Source organism: Lepidothrix coronata, unplaced genomic scaffold (genome assembly GCF_001604755.1).
Source record: "Lepidothrix coronata isolate B3197 unplaced genomic scaffold, Lepidothrix_coronata-1.0 Scaffold54, whole genome shotgun sequence".
Classification (NCBI taxonomy): Eukaryota; Metazoa; Chordata; class Aves; order Passeriformes; family Pipridae; genus Lepidothrix; species Lepidothrix coronata.
In genome coordinates this window covers 1,028,641-1,050,521 of record NW_016690234.1, presented here as the reverse complement: position 1 = coordinate 1,050,521, position 21,881 = coordinate 1,028,641, and the positions used below count along the sequence as shown (strand labels likewise).

Sequence of the window (21,881 nt, the reverse complement as noted above, 5' to 3'; positions counted from 1 at the left end):
GCCGCCGCCGCCGCGGGATTTTCTCAATGGGCGCCGCGAAGGATCAAACCCGCGGAACGTTCCAGGGGGGCGGGGCCCGGCCCCCCGCGCGGCCGCCCATAGGCCACCGCCCCCCGCAGGCCACGCCCCCCACATGACGCAAAAGGGCGGGACCGGAGGGCTGAGTAGTGGGCGTGGCTATTGGCACGGGGGGCGTGGCGTCCCCAGGGGCCCGATCCCCAGGGGCGGGTCACTCCCGGCGTCCCTAAAGCTTCCCGCGTGTCCTAAGCCCCTCTTTGGGGTCTCCACACCCCCCTGTGAAGCCACACCCTTCTGTTTTAGGGCTCTTGTCCCTCCCCTTTCTGTTCTACATCCCCCTCCTTGACGTCCCCAGCCCCTCCTGTGCGTTCCTAGCCCTAATTTGGGGTCTCCATGCCCCCCACATGAGGCCTCACCGGCCTGTTTTGGGGCTCTGCCCCCTCCCCTTTGGGTTTTACATGCCCTTCCTTGGGGTCCCCAGCTCCCCCTTTGGGGTCCTCTGCCCTCCTTTGGGTTCCCCAATACTCCTTTGAGGTCTCCAACCCACTCTTTTGAGGCTCTAGACCGCCCTTGGTGTCTCCAAGCCTCTCCTTTCAGATCTTCAGCCCTCCTTTGGGGGGCTCTACCCACTTCTTTGAGACTCCAGACCCCCCTTTGGAGTCCCTAAGCCCCTCTTTTGGGATTCTCAACTCCACCTTTTGGGTCCCCAACCCATTCCTTTGAGACTTCAGTCCCTTCTTGGAGTCCTCATCCCCTCTTTAGGGTTCCTAAGCCCCTCCTTTTAGACCCTAACCCCTCCTTTGGTGTCCCCAAGTCCCTCTTTGGGGTCCCAATCACCCTTTGCACCCTTTTGCCCCTCTGGAAGCTCCTAAACTCCCTCAGGACCACCAATCCCCTTTTCTGGAACCTCAGTTCCCTGCATTGGGGTCCCAACTCACTCTTTGAGCATCCTCAAAGCCTCCTTTGGGGTCTTTGTATGGGGTTCCCAGGGCCTCTCTTTGGAATCCCAGCCCCTTATAATCCCTCTCATTTCTAGATGAGTGGCCCAAAAACTCCCACTTGTGACTTCACTGTGACCCTGTCTTGGGGTGGGGGAACACCCCAGGACACACTGGGGATGGTGTAGGGGTGCTGGGATCCCCCTTGGCATCATCCCAGCCATGTGGGCCATGAGGATAAAGCAATTTTGGGCTCAATGTGGGCTAAACAGGAGCTGCTTATATTTTGGATCTATGATGAGGATATTTTCTTGTGAAAAACAACCATATTTGCCAAACCCAGCCCTTGTCTGTGGCCAATTTTGGCTCAGGGGGGTGGGTGGGTGTAGTGTTTCCAGTGGTGAAGGCTGGTGGTCCCCAATTAATCCTGTAATTTTTGGATCAATGGAGGCAGAAGGGGCTGGTGGACTGTGGAGACAACGGCACAGCTTGGTTGTATCCCTTCTCCATCTCTCCCTGGACATGGGATGTGCTTTTCTTTTCCCTTTTCTTTTTCTTTTTTTGAAGGGTTTTTAATTAACTTCCTGTTTCAATGGTGGGATAATGAGTTTTAAGCAGCACATGATTCCAGTAAAGAGGTCAAACCGGCAATGGGGATGTCAAAAGAAATTAAGTTAGGAATTAAGAAGAGATCCAGGGGAGAAAAAAAAGCCCAGTGAGGGAGGGAGATGCTGCCGAGGACAAGGCTCTGCTCCCCCCACTTTGGCTGACCACCCCCCAAAACGATCCTGACGGCGCCTTTCACCTCGTTTGGCCTCAAATCGCCGCCTTCCTGGAGACCATCACACCCCCAGGCGGGCAGCTCTGCTTCCAGAGCCTTTCCTTTCCCGCCACGGATTTGCCAGGTCCGGCCCGAGTGGGCTCTGCTTTGCATCAGCTGTGATGGGTCTGATTCCTACAGGGGCTGGAGATGGGGGGCCAAATTCTGCTCCGATGCTCTTGGGGGTCTCCAAGCTCACCCCAGTGCAGCTGTGGGTGTTTTGGGGCTGTGGGCACTGCAGATCCACCCGGTTCCTCCGGCACATCCATGGCACCGCTCCTGTGGTATTTACCTGCCATGTTTGCTTATGCCAAGATAATTAGACAACCATTTAATTAAACACAACATCGTTAATTGCATGGATTTGAGGGGCTGGGGGTGAGTGAACACCAATAAGGCGCCCGAATTTCCGCTTCCTGGGAGGGAGCAGGGGGGATGGTGGCAATTCCTGGCTCTTTGTGCTGGGAGAAGCAGTGGCAGCATCCCTTGAGAAAATGAGGGGACACTGTCACTCCCATGGGGGGCTGCATCCCACCCTAAAGTGATGCCCAAAAAGCTTTGATGGAGCCAGTGGGTGCTGGAAACAGGGGTACGTCCCTTCCCTGGGGAGGAGAGCTCAGCTCCAGGGAGGAAACAGGTTGCAGTCCTTCCCCTGGAACATTCCTTGCCAGTGTCCTTTTAATTAGCTTTTTGGCACCATCCCAAAGCCTCTTAGATCCCCCCAGGCCTGAGAATTTGCAGTTACATCAACCAACCTCCAAGGGCCGGATTCCCAGTGTGGCGATATCCCTGAATCCCACATCCCCCTGCCCCATCACCTGGGGGGACCCATGGGTGCTCCTGCATGGGGACAAGCGTCCTGGTGCCGGTGACAGTGGCATGGCTGGGTGTCTCCCTGCTCCCTTCCCGATCCCGTTGTGTTTGCAGAGAGATTGTTATAGGGGAACCGAATAAATAGCGTGTTTTCCCGAGGAGTGAATTACACGCCTGCAGAGCAGAGATAATGTGGGAGCAGCCGTTTCCCCCATTGTGAGCGAGGTGACATCTTTTTATGGAGCTGTGTACATTTGTATTAGTGCCAATTAATCTGGGCTGATATTATTAGAGACGCGGGGAGAGGAGGTGGCGGCACAGGAATGTAAATGGGAAGAGCCAAGGCGCTGCCTCAGCCGTATTTCAGGGGTGAGGGGTGGGTGGCAGTGATGCTGGGAGCCGTGCTGAACACCCCGAGGGGTCTGGGTGTCCCAGTTGTTGGCACTGCCCACTGGCACAGCTCTGCCTGGGTGCAGAAACAGCTTTTCCCAGGTCAAAATGTCCTATTTTATGGTTTTTTGTCCCAAGAGAGAGGGCTGGCACCACAGTGCCCCACCTGTGGAAGGGCCCTGCCACCTGCTGGCAGGAGAACCTGGCCCTGAGTGCCACTTGTCACCTGCCTGAGGCTCAGACCCAGGCAGCTACCGACAGCTCGGGGTCCTCTGTGGCCTAGGCATGGCTTGGGCATGGCTTGGACACGGACATGACACGGCTTGCACATGGCATGGGCACGGCTTGGACATGGCTTGAGCAAAGCCTCAGCATGGCTCAGGCATGTCCCTCCATGACTTGGGCATGGCTTGGGCATGGCTTTGGCACTCCTTGGCACTCCTTGGGCGTGTCCCATCACTGCTTGGGCACGGCTTGGGCATGCCCTGTGCAAAGATGCTGGTGCAGAGTTCAGGGCTCCTGGGAGCTGGGGTGGCAGTATGGAGGGTTTTGGGGTTAAAACAAATCAGAATCATGGAATTGATTAGGTTGGAAAAGTCCACTAAGATCATCGAGTCAACCATTAGCAGCACTGCCAAGGCCACCACTACACCATGCACCCCAGTGCCACATCTGCGTGGCTTTTAAATCCTTCCGGGGATGGTGACTCCTGTGCCACGGCTGGACAACTCTTTCCATGAAGAAATTTTCCCTAATAACCAACCTAAACCTCCCCTGGCGCAAACAATGGTGGATGCCGCTGAAACCAGGTGGGAATGTGCGGATGAGCAGCCCCCACCCCCAAATTCAAAGCTGGAATGTGTCAGTGCTTATTTCCCCCTCCCTCTTACTGACCTCCTGCTTTAGGGACAGTGCTCTAACTCCAAAAGGAGCGATCCCCCCACCCCTGGGGATTGGGCAGCGAAACTGGGCTTCAGGATGGCATCCCTATAGGGGGGTGCATCACTGCTGTGCTCCTATTCCCACTCTTCACAGACCCCAGGGCTCTGGGTTTTCCTGCCTGAAGGCAATTCAGGGATGCAGGACCCCCTGGGTGAGTGTGGACCCATCACACACGTATGGCCAGAGGGAGGTGGGAGCTGGGGTTTAAATTCCTGCTGTGCAAGGAACGGCCAGATTTGACTCAAAAGCAAGAAAAAAAATTCTAAGTCTTCAGCCCCTGCTTTCAGTGTGACAACCATGGTGGATCCCGTTATCCTCCAGGCTTTATGGAGAGGCTTAAAGCACCTCTGGCTTGGAAACTTGGATGTGGGGCTGAGAAGAAAGGCTGGCTGGATCTGGGGGGGCTTGAAGAGCAAACAGCTTGAGGAAAATCTAGCGTGGTGGCAAGAAGCCAAAAAATCCCTCTGTAAAATTCCAGGCACTGTCTGTATGACCCACCCTGTAACCCCTCCGGGGCTGTCTGTGGAGTCATCCCCATCCATGAGGGTCTGGATTTGAGCTGAGGATGGTGCACCCCAGTGGGGTGCAGGGCTGGGATTCCCAGATGTGCTGGGTCCCATGGGTGCCCCCCTGTGCCACTGGCACCCGCTGAGCAGGGAGTTAATCTGCAGCCAGGAGAAGCTGCCTGGCTTTGCATCCTCGCTGGAATTACGTTGACAGGTGCCTGCAATCTTCCAAGTGACAAGTGCTGCCGGATAATGCAGAACTCAGCAAACCCAGGGGCTTTAGGGAGCTGAGAGGAGCTGATGGACTGGGGGGGTCGCCTGCTCAGCGGGAGGGGGATGTGGGTGAGAGCAGAGGGAGACGATGGGGAAAGAAAAAAATACTCACATTTAGGGGGGAAAGGGATTAATTAAATATTTCAGCCCCCGGATCCGCGGGGACGATCCAAGCATCTCCCTGGGGAGTGGCATTCTGGAGGGAGTGGCACTCAGGGCAAGCCTCACTCGTGTCCTAGGCTTCAGTAAGGTGAGTGCTACTTTGGGATGATATCCCTGCACCCATCCCAAGGCCCTGAGGAAATGTTTCATCCCTGCAGCAATCCCATGGCTCCTAGGGGATTCATTTCCAGATGGCCAGGTGATGAATCTGGAGGTGTGGGAGAGCTGTAGTAACAACCAGGCATGAAATACTCCTCCTCCATCCCGTAGGTTTGCTGCCCTGGTGAAATATTGTAGAGGGAAAACATAAAAGTCCCATTCCCAGCTCCATAATATTTCCTGCCAAAACAAAGTAAAATGTGCTGCCTTAAATTTTCCGCAAAATTCTTTTGAGGTTATTTTTTTCCCTAAATTAAGCCATACTAATTATTTTCAGCCACTTTATCTCCACTCTGCAACACACCAGGAGGGTGCAGGCGGCAAGCATTTTAAGCCTCCATAAACAAAAGAGTAGTTTGGAAAATAATTCTATCAATTAATCAAATTAATCCTGCAGTTTTAGTTACAAGCCCCGAGTGGCGAAGATCCCAGCCGGCGGTTCCGAGCTATCTCTCATTGACAGCGTCTCAATGTTGTGATTGCAACAGTAATTAAAGAATATAATACACCCGGCTTTGTGTCAGCTCCTACCCCCAGACCTCGGCGCTGCGCTGGCAGAGGTCAGCTTGAGGACAAAGTGGGGATGAACAAACTGGGCAGTCACCATCACCATCATTACCAACACCATCACCAGCACTGTTACCATCACCATCATCACCATCACCACCACCATCACATTATCACGATCATCAACACCATCACCATCATCACCACCACTGTCAGCATCATCACCATCATCAACACCATCACCAACATCATCACCATCATCACCACCACTGTCAGCATCATCACCATCATCAACACCATCACCAACGTCATCACCAACACTGTCACAAATGGGTGATGATCAAACTCAGTCATCACCATCCCATCACCATCACCATCACCATTTTCACCACCACAAGCTGGGGATGAGCAAACTGGGTTGTCATTATCACCATCATCACCACCACAAATTGGTGATGACCAAACTGGGCTGTTACCATCACCAGTTGGTGATGACCAAACCGGACCATCACCATCGCCTTGGGCTTCCGCCCCCCCCCCAGGACAAGACACTCATATCATGAGCAGGACTTGGGCAAGGTGTGGTGTGAAGAGGAGCATCTTCACCATAGAGAAGCTCCACTGCTTTGCAACAAATTCAGAAGTGATGGCAGTGGCAACAACGTCCTCCCCGGTCACTTTACAGAGGATACTTTCCAGGGAGGAACATCCCCCAAACATCACACAGACAGGGAATTTCTGTGAAAATATTGGAATATATTTGAAAAGATTAATCAGGTATGACTTTACAGTACCACCCCATATTTTCATCTCATACTTTATTTTAACAATATTAAAGAGGCACTTTAAAAGCACACAGACAACATCATAAAACAGGGTTTCCTGCTCTTTCTCTGCTTCTCTGGACAAAATATCAAAATAAAAACTTTTGACAGAACACATTGCACCCAAGGTAAATTACCTACAACAGTTTTTTATACAATACAAAGAATTGTAAAGATACATATTAACAGAATAAAGCCTCTTTTTTTTTTCCTTTTAAATCTAAAACAAAACAAAAAAATCATTGCAGGACAGACGCAAAGTACTCTGACTGTTCATATCACATCAGTGCATTACTTCACCTCCTTGACTTGGGTGTATTTCAATAATATCTTTCCATGTCCTCGTTTGCACCTGAGATTTCTTTCCAGATTCAAAAGTTCGGTTGTAGAACGTGCTCGTTTAACGTAACGGAACCATTTCAACACTATGGAGTACCAGCATACAGGGATTCTTTTTTTCTCTAATTTTTTTTTGCCTAAAGTAGAATTTTTGGTTCCCTAAAGCTGATTTTCTTCCCCTAAGTTGGATTTTTCTCCCCTAAAGTTGAATTTCTTTTCCCTAAATTGATTTTTTTCCCCCTAAACTGAATTTTTTTTTCCCTTGAGTTGGAATTTTTTTTTAAAAAGTCTCTTTTCCTGCTTCGTTTTTTTGACAGGTAACGGCTATTTCCTAAAGTTTCCCTTTTATTTTTCAATCAAGGAAGTCTGTATTCACATTACAAATGAAGAATAGCACCAGTAACTGCATAGTAAAAGCGGATACCTATAGAGCCACTAACTCAATACAGTAAGATACTTTAGAAGTGATACTGTTGAGGGCACTCGGACAGTACCGGTTCGGTGCGGTAAATTGGCACAGTTTTCTCGTTGCACAAAAAAAACCCCACAAACAAAAAGAAAACACAAACACACACAAACCCCCCCCCCCCAAACCCCTAAAAAATCAGAGTTTGTCACAAGTGTCAAGGTGCAGTTTGCTCATGGTGACGGTTTTTCTCCAGTCACATCGTCTACAGTGGTCAAAGAGTGGCAGCATCCTCTGAAAGGCTCTGACAGCCCCAGAGCCCCAGAGCTGGTTCGTTATTCTCTTGACGATGTAGAAACAAAATCCTTAGGGATGGCTGTCAAAATATAGGACACTTGGTTCTTAATTTAATTTTTTAATTGTATCATCTCTTAGGCCAGCTCCCAATTAAATGAATTGTACGGGATTATTTGTGCAAAATCTTCAAAAAAAAATATAAAATTTGCTTTCTACAGTGTACTGCACCTTCTGAATAAGACGTCTACGGAATGAAGTTCATCTCTTCAAGTACTTTGTACAAAGATAACACAGACATAGACTCAAAAGGGTCTGAGATTTGCAAGTATCCTTATAACCTCAGCACTTCTGCAATAAAGCAATTGCTCTCGACGATTCAGTCTGCCCAAAGCGATTACAATTTCAGTTCATGAAAATCATCAGCAACATCAAAGTTCTAGCATTTGCATGATAAATCAGGTGAATTAAAGTAGATTAGTAGACACAAAGCAAACTATTTCACAGAGGCTGCAGTGCAAGTTCATTTAAGCTAGACAGAGAAATCATGCTACACAAACGAATTTAATGCTTTGATAATTTTTCCCTTGCAAACCCCATGAAAGCAGCTGAGGATCACCATAAGTCACTTCCATAAATTATTCTGAAGTATCTCTTCTTAAAGGAATTTTGAAGCTAGTTAATTTTTGCCCAAAGAGTTGGCTGAGCAGGTTGTTCTGGGACTCGGCGGTGCGGTAGCTGGCGGCGCCGGCCGGCTTGGCCCCGCGGGCAGCGCGTGGGCCGTGCAAGGTGCCGCGTGGGGACGGCGTCGGCCCCTTGGCCAACACTTGGTGGAGGCTCTTGCCCAGAATGGCCTTCCTGCGTTTCACGTCCCCGTTGGCGTGACGGAGCTCCCCTTTCTTCTGGTTGTAAGTGTCCAGGACCATCTTCTTCAGCTGGGGGCCCGTTTTGGGTTTGGATACCAGTTTGTTGCAGTGCGTCTCCCTCCTCCCCGGGGAGAGGGTGGAGGCCTCAGCGTTGCTCCAGCTGGCGCGTTTGAGCTCGACGGTGCTCTCGCTCCTCACCGGGCACGGTGTCCGGGCTTTTTTCTTCTTCCCATCTCCCTCCATGTTCTCCCGGGAGCCAGAGCTGCTCCGGTGGCTCAAGGATTTGTGTTCTTTCCTCCTCTTGGGGTGAAGCTTGCCAGTAGCTTTGTTTGGCTCCACATGGCTGTGCTTTGTGGCGTTGGTGGCCATTTCACCTCTGGGCTGATGGCTGGTGGATTTGCCTGGGTTACCACCTTGGTCTTTGGCATTAGTGATACCATCCTTAGCCTCAGGCATGGATTTATCCCTTCCGGAGATGGGTTGTTGACCCTCCTCGGTGCTGCCGTTGGGGCTGCCCACACCCAGAGCAGCCTCATTGCCAGGCTGGCTACCTGTGGTCTTCTTTGGTGGGGCTGAATCTTTGGTGGACCTGTTGAGCGTGGGTGATGCTGACTTGTCCTTCAGGGGCAGGGGGTGGTGGGCAGCTCCTGGAGACATGGCCTCAGATGCACCTTCCCAAGCAGAGACATCGCTGGAACTGAGGTTGCTCCATCTGAGGGTCTCCTTGGCTGTTGGAGACTCTGCCTGAGGGGAAGGAAGCTCTGGGACCTTCTTGGAGAGCTGGAGAAATGGGATCTCATCCATGGCATTGGTGCCTGTACTGGGATTTTCCACGACATACGCTCTATATTCATCTTTGTTGCCTGTTGTTTTATGTGCATCAGCGCAGCCACGTTTCTCGGTCAGGTGTGGAGGAGAGAGTTTTTGGTCTGTGGCCTGGTTAGAAGCCAGCCCAGCAAGGTCCATGGTAAACTCGGGTGAGTCCAAGAAAGGAAGTGGTTTCCCATCAAACGCTCCTTTCTCCAGCTCCTCGATAGCCAGGCCAGCAATGTGGCTGAGCTCCGGGCTGCCTGCGGCAGCTTGAGGCAGAGATGGGGAGAGGCAGGGTGGTGGTGGTAGGGTGTCAAATGGGGACTTCTCCATCTCTGCCAGGAGGTCGGAGAAGTCACCCACCAGGTCTTCTGTTTTCACAGAGGTTTGGGGTGCTCCTGGATCACCAGGTGCTGTTGGGAAGGAGTCAGCGGGATTCTGCAGACTGGGGCTTGCAGCTTCTACCAGCTGAAGGTCACTCGTGTGGTGCAGGTGGACCGGTGACCTGCATGGGAGTGAGCTGCTGTGGTGAGTAACCTTCCTCTTCTTGCTCGGAGGCATGGCCTCCTGGAGACATCCGTCCTCTTTCTCCTTCTCCCTGCCCTCCCTGGAGGCAGTGCCAGGCCTCATGACCCCTCTGAACTTGAAAGTCTTATTGCTTCCTGCCAGGTGCTTCTCCATGTGCCGGTCGTACTGCTCCTTCTTGGAGAAGGTGTAATTGCACATGCTGCAGATGAAGGACTTCTTGATAACATGCATGACATCGGCACAGAGCTCACAGGTGTACAGGGTGGTGTGCTTGATCTCCTGTTCCTCCACTACACCATGCTCCTGGCTCAGGTGGTTTCGGAGCTCTTTGGTTTCCTGGTAGAACATGGGACACCTGTGGCACAAGTAAATCTTCTGCAAACTGTGCACAACCAAGTGCCGCTGGAGCTTGAAGGGCTTGGGAAACTGTTTGCCACAGTGATGGCAGTCCCTGGAAGGATCTTTGCAGTCTGGGTGCATGGGGACAGACTTTGGGGTGCCTTCGCTTTTTGCCATGTGCTCTGGAGAGGGGCTGGCAGATGCTTTAGAGGAGCTGGGAGCAGGTGGCTTCACCTTGACGTTGCTTTCCAAGGGGTCTTTCATCGCCTTGGCCTCCTGCTCGAGAGGCAGCTCCTTGGGGCTCTTGCTCTCTCTGGTGACCACGTGCCTGCTGCCGGGGTCGGCGTGCCGGGAGGATCTGTTGGGCTTCCGATACATGATGGTGTTGAGGAAGTGGGTGACGGCAGCATTGTCCTCACCAAAGCAGGCTGGCAGGCCCATCACTGACTTCTGCGCCTGCCCCTTGCGGGCAAACTGGGTGGCGTGTTCCCGGAGATGCTCATTGTACATCCAGACGTCGGAGATCTCCTTCAGGCACATCCCACACGCCCACAGCCCAGCTTTGTTCTTGGCATGCTTCTCCTTCAGGTGGTCCCTCAGCTGCTCCCGGGAGCTGAATTTGCGCTGGACACACATGTAGCAGGTGGGCGGAGGGGAAGGGTTGTGGGAGAGCTTGTGGAAGTCCAGCTCCCCTAATGTCAGGAACCACTGGAAGCAGACTTTGCATTTGTACTGCTTGTCTTTGGTCTTGATGGTTATCTCACCGCGGTTTTTCCCCAATTTCCCATCTTCCAGCTTGCTCCTGTGCTTGCCTGACTTTGGCTTCAAACTCACAGTGCTGTCCTCCCCATGGCCAGGAAGATCTTCACAGGGGCCAAAGAAGCACATGTCTCTCATTTTGAGCTTGGCATTCAGCATCTCGATGTCGATGGTATGAAATTCAGGAGAGTCCGAATCCTCGTTATCCTTACCATCATAGGGCTCCTCTGCCAGGTCTGGGGGCTCGGAGCTCGCTTCTCTGAGCGAGGGCTCATCCTCAAGGTCCATCAGAGGCTCAAACATGTCCTCAGCAGAGAGACTTTCTCCCTCCTTCTCCAGACTCCCCCAGATGTTTAAGCTGGGGACATTGTCCACTTGGCTGTTTTGGCACAAGAAGGTGAGCATGTTGTCTTCTAAGTCAATGTCCTCCTTCCCTTGGTCAGTCACCTCGTGGTCCAACCTCAGCTCAATGCTTTTAGATCCGTTTGGAGCAGCATCTCCGCTCTTCGCCTTGCTGCCATGACACATGTTTAGCATTAAGGCGTCATCGACAGAGATGGTCTCGTATTCACAAGGGGACTCCCTGGTGACACAGAAAGAGCTGGTTTCGCTGAGATCAGAAGCCAATTGGATTGTGAAGAGGTTGATGGCACCCGTTGCCTGAAGGTTGACTTCGGTGACGGGCTTGGGTTTCTTGCTACGCTTCCCATACACCCGTGTGCACTTCCTCCGGACAAACTGGTCATCCCGGGGGAACAACTGGGAGAATGTGGAGTCATCGTCGAAAAAGCTCTGGAGGTCTGAGGTGGCCATGCTCTCCATGCAGTGCTCTCTGCCTGGGGGCACCTCTGCCTTTGCCCATCGCTTTGGCTCTGCAGGAGGAGGGCTGGTCTGCAGAGCGCCTTGTCTGGGAACCTTTTGGGTCGTTCCCAAATCATGTGTGTCCAGTGGCAGAGCCCCTTCAGCAGGAGCTGTGGGACCCTGTGGGGCACCACTCCAGTTCCCAGTGTCACTGCCTGCTGCAGGGCTGTGTCCTGTCCCAGCATGCATCTCCTCTGCCTCATCAGCACCACGATGCTGCTCTTTGCTTACTTTGCCCAACCCCTTTGTCACTTGCTTCACAAACCCACTAACCCAGTTTTTGCAAGTCTGTGTATCTTCCACTCCATTTGGATCTTCCACCTCCCCAGAGTAGGTGACTGTGTCCATTGCTGACTCCTTGCTGACCATCTCCTTTGAAGACACCACCCTGTTGCCCAGGTCTTCTGCAAGCTGGGCCTCACAAGGGGACTGTTTGGCTTTTTGGGAGTGCTGGGTCCCGTTTTGCTCCTCTGTGGAGATGCAACCACCTGGCTCATGCAAGCCCTCCCTGATCCTGGGCAGACTGGAGCTGGCAGGGGAAGGACCTATGCTCTTTTCCAGCTCACAAGGATCATTGGGTTCATTTCTGCTGGGAAACATCTTTGCTTTCCTTCGTCTCACTTTCCTGTTCAGCTGCTTCTCAGAACTGCCATTCTCCTCTTCAGGATCTTTGCTTTGGCTCCTTCTGCCCTTTTCTTCCTTCCTGACTTGCCATCCTGAGTCCAGCTTCCCAGATAGCACCTCTCCCGATCCCCTCATCTCAGAGTGCAGTCCCTTTGCCTTCATTTCCCTCTGCAGAACATGTGTGCAGTGCAGTTCCTGGGACATCTCAAGGGATATCACACTGAGGTCACTGAGCACTCTGCTGACCACCTCTTGCATCTGTGTGCTGGGCTCTTTCTCCAGGTCTGGCAGTATCTTCTTGGGGACGTGTTCGACACTGGTTGTTGGCACCTGTGAGCTGCAGGTTTTACCTTTAACCGAAGCCTTCACACTCCTTCTGGGTACCTTTTGGGCTGCTTTCAATATCTCGTCTGCAGGAATTGAAGGGGACCTGGGAGTCTTGCTGGGCTGTGGCACACCCCCATTCTTCACCTGGTGTTTGACAGCTTTGTGTCTGGTCAGGCCAGGCTTAGACCGGAAACTGGCTGAACAAAGGTCACAGGTCACTGGGAGCCCATTTGGCTTTTTTCCTTTGTGAAGTTCATTTTGGAAAGGGTTTGGAGTACTGTTGGGTGTGTTGTTCTCTCCTTGGTCCACACTGTTTAACACACAACACCCATCTTCTCCAGCCCCATGCCTCTTGGATTTCTCCCCTTTTAAACTCTTTCCTTCACTCCCTGTGGTTTTGGAAACACCAAGTCTCACTTCTGCTGCCTCTGAAAACTCGTGGCCATTTAATTCAGCAGGGCCAAGATCTTCAACCCTTGTGAAACTTCTGCTGACAGGAACTGTCACTTCCTGAACAGCAAAACCATTGGACAAAGTCTCTTGTTCACTTTGATGCTTATTTCCATCATCGGAGCAGCTTTCAAGCTTATTCTCTTGATTCAGGTTGACCTCTCTTTCTCTGATGGGCAGAAGATCTGCTGGGGGCTGGGTTGAGTGATCTTGGGTTTCTGAAGGAGTGGACTTAACGACCATGTCTGTGATGGTGCATGGTTGGTTTTCTTTAAAATTTGACAACACAGTACTGGCATTTTCAGGTACCTCTTTCCCAACATCCTTTTGGTTGAAAGGTGGCGAACAGGGAAGAGAACAGTCCCTTCCATGAGGTTCCTGGTGAGCATCCATCTCCAAGGCAGAGCCCATCAGGCCATCATCATGCATTAGAGCGCAGGGTCTCACCACCCCTTCTCTTTCGGGTGGTCCATAGTTACCCAAAACACCATCAGGGAGGTGACGGTGATGTTCCTCACCCGCTTCCATTGGCACAGCCCCGCAGTGATGCAGCAAGGGAGGAAAAGTGGCTGGCCTTTTCCATGTCCCTTGCTCTACTGGACTCATAGTGTGGGGATGGATGTGATGGCTGTTGGCCTCAGGGGGACACCTCTTCATGACTAATGAACTTGATGCATTAGGCAGGGAGGTGCTGTATTTCTTCTCATCTGAGAGTCGAGTGACGAAGCTGGGGACCTCTCCTCTCTCAGCCCCACTGCTTTCCAAGCATTTGGGGTCAGAAAATTGGGTTGGCAAGAGCAGGCTGGTTGGAGATTCACCTGTGTGATAACAGCCATTGAGGGATGATTTGCCATCCCCTTCTCTGAGAGCCTTTGCATTCACTGTCCCAACTTTCGTCTCGGTCACCACATGGTGATTCTGGTGGAGATCCTCCTCGGAGGGAGCAGGGGGGCTGATGGAACTCGTGGGAGCACTGCACAGGTGCTGTGGCCCCTTCCCCACCTGATTCCTTTCCAGCCTCTCTCCCACTGCGCTACCCAGTGTTTCTTCCTTGAGCGAACTATGGCTAAAATGGGATTGCTCATATTTCGTAAATGCCAAGGTCGTGTTGTTTTTATCTTCCTCCTGCTCTTCCATGAGCTGATCAGCTTTCCTTCCTTGCCCTGGCAGTGGGGTCACCGCCGTGTTTTTGAGTGGCGAGAGGTCATTATGCTCTTGGGAAACACCATCTGCAGGGATATTAATGTCACTCGGCTCTGCGGGTTCATTTGCTAAGTGCTGCAGCTCCGTTACATCATTTTGCAGCTCCGGCTTCGCAGATGTGGATTGTTTTGCATGGAAAGAGCCCATTGCACCCAATGACTCCAGCTGCTCACAACCACTGGAGAAAAGCACAGCCTCTGCCCCTGGGGCAGCAATATTTTCTGTGTTGCTTCCCATGGGGATTACCCCCTCCCCATGGGCAGGGCAGTATGTCCGATTTTCCCCTTCCAAGGCATCACTGCTCTCCTCCTTCTGGTCTGGCTGGATGCAGGCAGTGGCAGAGGGGTGGTTGGGAGCCAGCAGCATGGGGAAGCATGGCATCAGCAACTCCTCTTCATTGTTCTTCACCGTTCGGGCAACAAAGAGCTGGAGCTGCTGCAGAGGGTTGGCAGATGTATCCTGAGATGCCAACATCTCCTGGCAATCACAGTCGCTTTCCTTGGGGAGACTCAGCATATCAAACAGCAGCACTTTTGGCTTACTGGCTTTGTCATTGAGTCCAGGGGTTGGACTCTTCCTCTCCTCTGTTTCCTCCACCAACACAGACCCACTACCACCCTCGTTGAAGTCCACGGCACTTTGCACCATTTTGGGTGACTCAGTGGGGCTTAAGGCTCTTTCTTCTGTATCTGGGACCTCTTTGATGTGAGGTGAAAAGGCGAGATCCAAGGCTGGGGTGGGACCCTGATGGAAGCCAAATTCAGGTTTACGGTTTGGAAGATGGGCATCAAACTTCTCCAGCTCTGCAGCATCAGTGTCTGCTTTCCCTGGCACAGGTAAGCTCTCAGCACTGCGCTGGCATGGCAGGGATGGCACAGGATCTTTGGCTGCTTCTGCCGCCTCCACTGTCTTTGGGAACATGGAGTCGGTGACAATAGGAGAGCTTTTTGTCACGGGGTCTGAGTAGACAGGAGCCTCTGTGTGGTCTGTTGTGCTTGAGCCTCGTAGACTTTCGGAAGATGACCCATTTTCCAGCTTTCCGGGATCTCTTTCCTCAGCAGATGCAGTTCCCTGGAGCTGCTCACTGCTGTCTTTGGAGCAGAAATGGTTTGTGGTGAGTGGGGCTGGAACACACATCTCGGCCTCCAGCGAGCCCAGCTCCACTGGGCAGGGCCATGGCTCCCTGGGTCTCTCATAGTCCTCATGGGCAGTTGTGACGCCCAGCTTCTCACCTCCCAGCCTCTCCCCAGCACAGAGGCTTGATCTGCTCAGCTCATCTGCCAAAACCAGTCCTTTCTCCTGGCCTGCCTCTTGCTCACCCAGCAGTGGTGGGAACCTCTCAGCCTCCTGTCCTTGCAGGTGCTGCTCAGGTTTCTGGAGGCTGATGGATGCCTCGTTACCCAACTTGCTGGTTTGCAGTTGGCTTTCCAACTCTGTGACTAATCGCTTGATCTCCAGCTCATCATCTGATATGTTGTTTATAAAAGTCACGTTATAATCCATTATCCTGTCCGGCAGTGGCAGGGAGAGCTGGCTGCTGGGGACAGGTCCTTCCTCGGGGAATTTCTTGGCTAGTGGCTTCTCCACTGAGAGGCTGTGGAACTGAGCCATGTCCTCTGGCAACATCGGAGCCACTTCCTCCATCAGGGACCAGTCTTTCTCTGGCATGAAGGGTGGATATGGTTGCTCAAAGGGCAGTGGCTTGCGGGGGGGATTCCCGGGACAGATGAATGTTGTCACATATCCATCCTTGCTGGCAGAAACGCTCTCGTATAGCGGCGGGTCGAACTCAGTGACAGGAAGCTCTCCAAATATTGAAGAGGAATCAAAGCTGAGAGGGGAGGACACCTTGCCCTGTGGAATTTCTGCGGCATAAGGGGAGATAGTGGAGTGCTTCTGCTCGAAGGAGCCAGTGTTGATGTCATCCTGGCACAAGTACATGTCGTCCATGTGTGAGGAGCCCAAGGCTGGGGGCTTTGGGAAGAGGTTGTCATTATAGTGACCAGGAAGGCCTTTGGGATCAAAAAATGCATTGTCACTGCTGCTGTATGGATCAGGCGCCTTGGCACTGAGCATCACTCCCACTGCATCCCCCCCATACGTGGGGGCCGGAGGGGGATAGTCCTTCTGGCTGTCACAGAGCCCATGTCCCTTCAAGTGCTTGATTCCCACTTCTGAGCAGGTGGCACTGACATGGCCAGGACTTGTTTCGTTGCTGCTGTGGGATGGAGCAGTTATCTCTTCTGGGTGGTACTTCAGCCCTTCACTCGTGAAAGGGGTGAATGGATGCCTCTGGTTGACCATGGTCAGACTGGGTGAGTTCTGAGCCTCCAGGGTGGGTTCTTCTGCCTCGCCTGTGAGCTTTGCTGCTCCTTTGGGCTCTTCCTTACAGGAGATCCCAATGGGGCTCTTGCCTGGGGTGGCCATGATGGGCAGCTGCCTTTCCTGAGGCTGTGAAAATGGCTCCACCTTTGCACAGTCCGTCACAGCAACATCTGGTTCAGGACTCAAATGTGTCCTGGAGCCTGCCAGCAAAGGTTTGGCTGTGCCAAACCGCCTGCTCCACCTGGAAATGTCCTCTTTGCTCTTCTGGCTCACCTTTGGGTTCCTGTCCTTGGGAAGGCTGAGTGGAGTCCCTGGCACACGTGCTGGGCTGCCTGAGCGCCTCCTCCTCTGGGTGCCACCCTTCTCACTGGCCCCTTCAGCACGGGGTGGGCTGGTGCCCATCTCTCTGGGCTCACCACCACTGTGGTTGCTGCCGGTAGATGACTGGCTGCTCCGTCTTCGGATTCGGGCAGCACAATCCTCTTTCTCAGCATCCTCCTGTCTTTGAACTCCCCCATCCCCCTGTGCTTCCCTTTTCTGACTGCCCCTTTTCCGGCTGTAGTTCCAAGCTGGGTCTTTCTCTTTGATTCTCTCATTTCTCCCCAGGCGTTTCTTGCTCAAACTGTATTTGCTCCTCCCGATGAATCTTGTGCCACGCTTCCTCCTCCCCCGGGGCTTGCTGGACTCTGTTCCATCCTCATCCGAGTCGGACACGTAGTCATACTCCCGCAACCTGCCCTCCTTGGTGGCTGGCATCGGCCTCTCAGTGGCCTGAGGGAACTGGACCTGCCTGCTGCTCTTCACCTGCAGTTTGTGGAGCTTATTCTTCTGCTGCACGATCTTGTGAATGAGCTCCTTGCTCCATGTCCCACTTCGGGGCTTCCGCTTCTTCATGTCCTTCATGGAGAACCGTGGCTTGGAGCTCTTGGTGGCAATGACCGGCCCCACTTCGCTTTTTGCTGGAGGCTCCTGGCTGAGTTTCCTGGGATGTTTTTGGCTGGAGGTGGACTTGGAGGAGGTGGTGGCTGGTGGGATACTGTTCTTCCTGTCTGCCCGCAGCCTTGCTGTCCTCTCCACTCCTTCTGCCCCAGGATCCGGCTCCTGGGCTGCCAACCTCTGTGCCGCCCTCCCCTTGTGAAGGTGCTGCTTTCCTGCCCCTCTCTTCCTCTGCTCCCCAGCTGGGCATCCATCTTCATAAGAATAGCCAGCCTTGGGCTGCCCCGCTGCCTTCTCCTCTGCTGCCTGCTTTGATTTGCTCTCTGAGGCCAGGGCTTCCTTTGCTTTGTGGGACATCCCACTGCTGGTTGCCTTCACACCCGTCAGCTCCTCGTCAGCAAACACATCTATGAAGCTGCTGTCAATCTCTGGGTTATCTGACTGGTACCCCAGGCCGTTGAGGGCTTCAGTGATCAGGCTGTCCAGCTTGGCGTCGTCGATGTCCAGGTCGGAGGCAGTGAGGGGCAGAGAGGTGGTGGTGAGGCCGTTGAAGAGGCTGCCCTTCAGAGCATCCTCCTTGCCCTCGCTTTTGCCTTCCCCATCCAGCAAGAAGTCATCGCTCTTGTTTAATGTCAACAAATGCACCTGCGGGTCTGGAGAGAGCCCCAGGCTGGGGGGCTTGGGAGGCTCTTGGGGAAGTGCTTTCTGCCCCTCGGCTGCCCGGGGAGCATCCTTGCCCTCTCCCTGGGGAGTGGGATGGGAGGCGCAGAACTGGCGGTGCTGCAGGAAGGATGAGAGGTTGCTGTAGTTCTGGTCACACTGTTTGCAGGTCAGGAGCACGTCCAGCTGGTCCAGGCTGGCACTGCTGAGTGAACTGGCCAGCAAGTGATGGGAGGAGTACGGTGGTGGAGGGTGCTCCCCATCCAGCCCATCCGAGCATCCTTTGGCCACCTCCACGCCGGGTTTGTGGAATGGGCTTGCCGGGGTGCATTTCAGGAGGTTGTCATCTTTCAGGGCATCAGGAGAGAAGTGGAAGGACTTGATGGAGTCTGAGGGGGGGTAATGAAGTGAGTTGGGGCTCAGGACATCAGAGGGGTGGAAGGTTTTGTTGGAGTCCTTGGGGTGGCAGGGGTGCTGGAAGAAGGACGAGGGCGTCAGCGCTCCAGACATCTGGCTGTCTTCAAAGGCAGGGTTGAGTGGGCTGCTGGACATGGGGGAGAGCGATGAGCAGGTGCTGCCACAGGTGGGGTTGGGGACAGGGGATGGCAGTGGGGACTCGCAAGGGGAGGCAGCCACCAAGGCTGATGGCAGCAGGACCAGTGCTGAGCCCGACGAGCTTCTTGAGGGAGGAGGAGGACCTGCTTGACCCATGCTGTAGAAAACGGCTTTGTTTCTTGAGTCGCAGACAGGAGACCCCGGGTCCTTCCCACTCTCAAAAGAGAAAGTGCCTGTCACACTGGGGTCTACCCTCTGGACCCCGAGGCTCTCTCCTGATAAGAGCTTTTTGCCATGATACCCTGGAGAGTTACTTATGGGGGGCCCTTTCTGGGCTTTCCCACTCCCCTGCCATTCTGATGTGCCCAGGGGAAAGTGAAGCTTCTGGTTGGTGATCTGCCTCGACAGCTCCAGCCTGTTTGCACTGGGCATTGCAGAAGGGAGGTGTATTTGCTGCCAAGGCATCCTGGCATTTTTCTGCCTGTGCTGCCTCTGCTCGGGGCCAGACTGGCACTCGAATGAGAACTGGCTTCCAACAGGGTTTGAATAAGGTGCTGAATTCTGGTCCATGGGAGAAAACGCCTTAGTGGCACCTTCCCAAGCTTGCACAAGTCTGGGGTGGGTGGGTGCCGTAGTGGGAATGCTTGTCTCGAAAGGCACGGATCCTGCGCTGGTGCTGCCCACGGGGGAACTGCAATAGGCTTTGCTCTGAAAGTGCACTTGGGACAGAGAGTTTGGTGGCATGTTCCTTCTCAGAGGGCTGCTCTGGACCAGCAGCCGTGGGCCGGGGACACTGTCCTTGGCTGAGGCTTGCCTCTTACCGACTGGCTTTGGCATACTAGGCGAGTGTAAACTAGACGGAAAAACAGCTTGGTTTTCTTGGAAAGTGCTTGGGTTTTGGTCGATAGCACCAGATGACGAGAGAGCACCATTGGGGTCGGCGGGATGCTCGCTCCTGCCTTTGCAGCAGGGCAGCGGGCTGTGGTGTGGGGCTGGCGGTGGCGGTGGGTGCAGGAACGGCGGCGGCGGTGCTGGGACGGGCAGGTACAGCCTCCCTTCGGGGGACACGCTCTCGTAGGAGCCACCGCTCAGTGTCTCCTCTTGCCAGTCTCTGGAGGAGGAGTGGAAGGTGAAGGCACCGTGTGCCAGCTGGCTGCTGGTGAGCCCCACGTCCAGGTACTCCTGGCTCCCTGCATCGCCGTGGTACGGCTCCTTCCCCGAGTCGTGCAGCAGCTGGAAGGGGTACTGGCATGGCAAAGCCCCCAGACTGTGGACGCTGGCTTTCCCACCCTCAGAAAAAGAGCTGGGCTTCTGCACTGTGATCCCGTAGCTAGCACTGGCAAAGCTCTTCTCTGGGGAAGGCCAGGACTTGGTCCTGTTTGCCTGAAACTCTAAGTAATGTAGCTGCCCATGGGTGCTGGGGCTCTTGAGGGGGATGCCGGCAGTGGGGGGCTGCCCTTTGGGGCCTAGGAGGGGGCCGGGCTGTGAGGTATAGTTGGCGGAGGTACGGCCGGGAGCGGCATCGGGGAAGCAGCGGCCAAAGCTGAGCTCTTCTTGCCGGAGCTCGGCTTCACACTGGGGAATGCTGGGCACATGGAAGCGGTAGCTGCCGGCCACGGGGGGAGTCACCTCCGGCTCCTTTTGGGGGGTCACCTTCTGCTGGGGGTAGGCGATGCCGATGGTGGGGTTCGGCCGGGTGCCAGTGATGCTGAGCCGGTAGAGCTGGTGGTGGCCCCGCTCGCCCTTCCCCGAGCGCCGGCTGCGCTCACGGGCTCGGCCCTTCCCCAGTGGGGACTGGGGGCTGCCCTTGACCTCCCCCCAAGTGCTGTCATTGCCAAATTTGGGTTTGCACTGGAGGGATTTGAAGTCGATCTTCCCTGCTTGCTGGGGCCGGATCACGGCTTCCCGCTGGCTGTGGGGCTCCTTGTCCTTGGGGCCGAGGAAGGGGGACGTGCCCTCCCCGCCGAGCACCCTCCCATCCTTCTCCCCGCAGCCTTCAAAGCCAAAGTCCTTGTCGGGGTCTTTGGGGGCAGCCTCAGTATCGCTGATGGTGTAAACATGCTGGGTCTCTCCAGTCATGATACCGAGGAGGGGGACAGCCTAGAAAGCCCTGTTGTCCTGTCCTGCTGCAAGCTGTTGTCCCTCTGTCATGGGCATGGTCCTCCACCGAGGGGCACCGGGGCGGTGAGAGGGGCAGCAGCTCCCCGGGGCCGGGGTGGTGGGGGGTCCCAAGCACCGGTGGGGCTCTGCTGCATCATTTCAGACCTGGAGAGGAGAGAAGAGAGGAGGGTGGATGTCAGGAGGGGACTAGTGGAAGGACAGGAGAGATTTTAGTCCCTTTGCTTGGCACTGTAGTGGGAAAGTGGATAGAGGAAGGGGCAGCACAATCCCCCCCCAAACAGCTCCAGGGCAAAGCCCTCCAGCTTTGGGCTCTTCAAAGGATGCTTTGAGCAGTTCACCTCTGGCAAAAGCTGCTGAGGAAGCACTTTTTTCCTCCGGGGAAAGCTATTTCTGGGTTACTTCTTAGCAACATAAGCAGAAAAAGATGACAGAAGAGCTCCACCTACGGATTAGTGGGAAGGGCTGTCGGGATGGGCTGGGAGAGGCATCTGGGAAGGGCTCTGTCCCCATGTCCCCGTGTGCCCGCGTCCCTGTGTGCCTGTGTCCTCATGTTCCCATGTCCCCATGTCACCGTGGCTGGAGGGATGATGAGAGGAAAGGCTTTTGCTCCACCACTTTCCCCACCTGGTGCATCTCTTTGCTGCCCCTCCACCAAACTATCGTTTTGAAATTCCTGGTCTTTGAAATTCCTGCTGCCTCTGCCTTAACTTTACCACCCCCTACAAATTGCCCTGGAAATTTTAAACACTATTAAGGAGGCAAAAGCATAAAAGCTGAGTCCCAAATTTACCAGCTGATTTTACAACCCCAGACCTCAAGGCATTAGACACAAAGCACAAGTCAAGCTCAGCCTTTTAAAAGGCACCACTAGAATTTTATATTAAAAAGGTTATATTAAAAAGAAGGGTAAAGCCCTGTTTCAAAAGACTCTTTTTTTTAAAAAGTCTGTTGGAAACAGTGAGGGTTTATTTCTCCTCTCTCACTAGAAATCCTTCTTTACTGTCTGTCTCAGTGGGTCAAGGCACAATACTGCTGGGAGGGGGTGAGGACCAGGAAATTCATCTTATTAATCTCCTCCTGGATGCAATTCTCACCTCTCCCAGCCCTACGTGGTCCACCCATCCTG

General features: G+C 53.8%; 1 protein-coding gene across 1 annotated transcript; it reads right to left on the bottom strand.

Moving 5' to 3' along the window:
* Positions 1–8,029: 8,029 nt before the first annotated feature.
* ZNF469 (zinc finger protein 469) lies at positions 8,030–20,713 on the bottom strand. The gene has a single exon (XM_017816085.1). It carries the CDS (start codon positions 20,711–20,713, stop codon positions 8,030–8,032), a length of 12,684 nt encoding a protein of 4,227 aa, XP_017671574.1.
* Between the last annotated feature and the right edge of the window lie 1,168 nt (positions 20,714–21,881).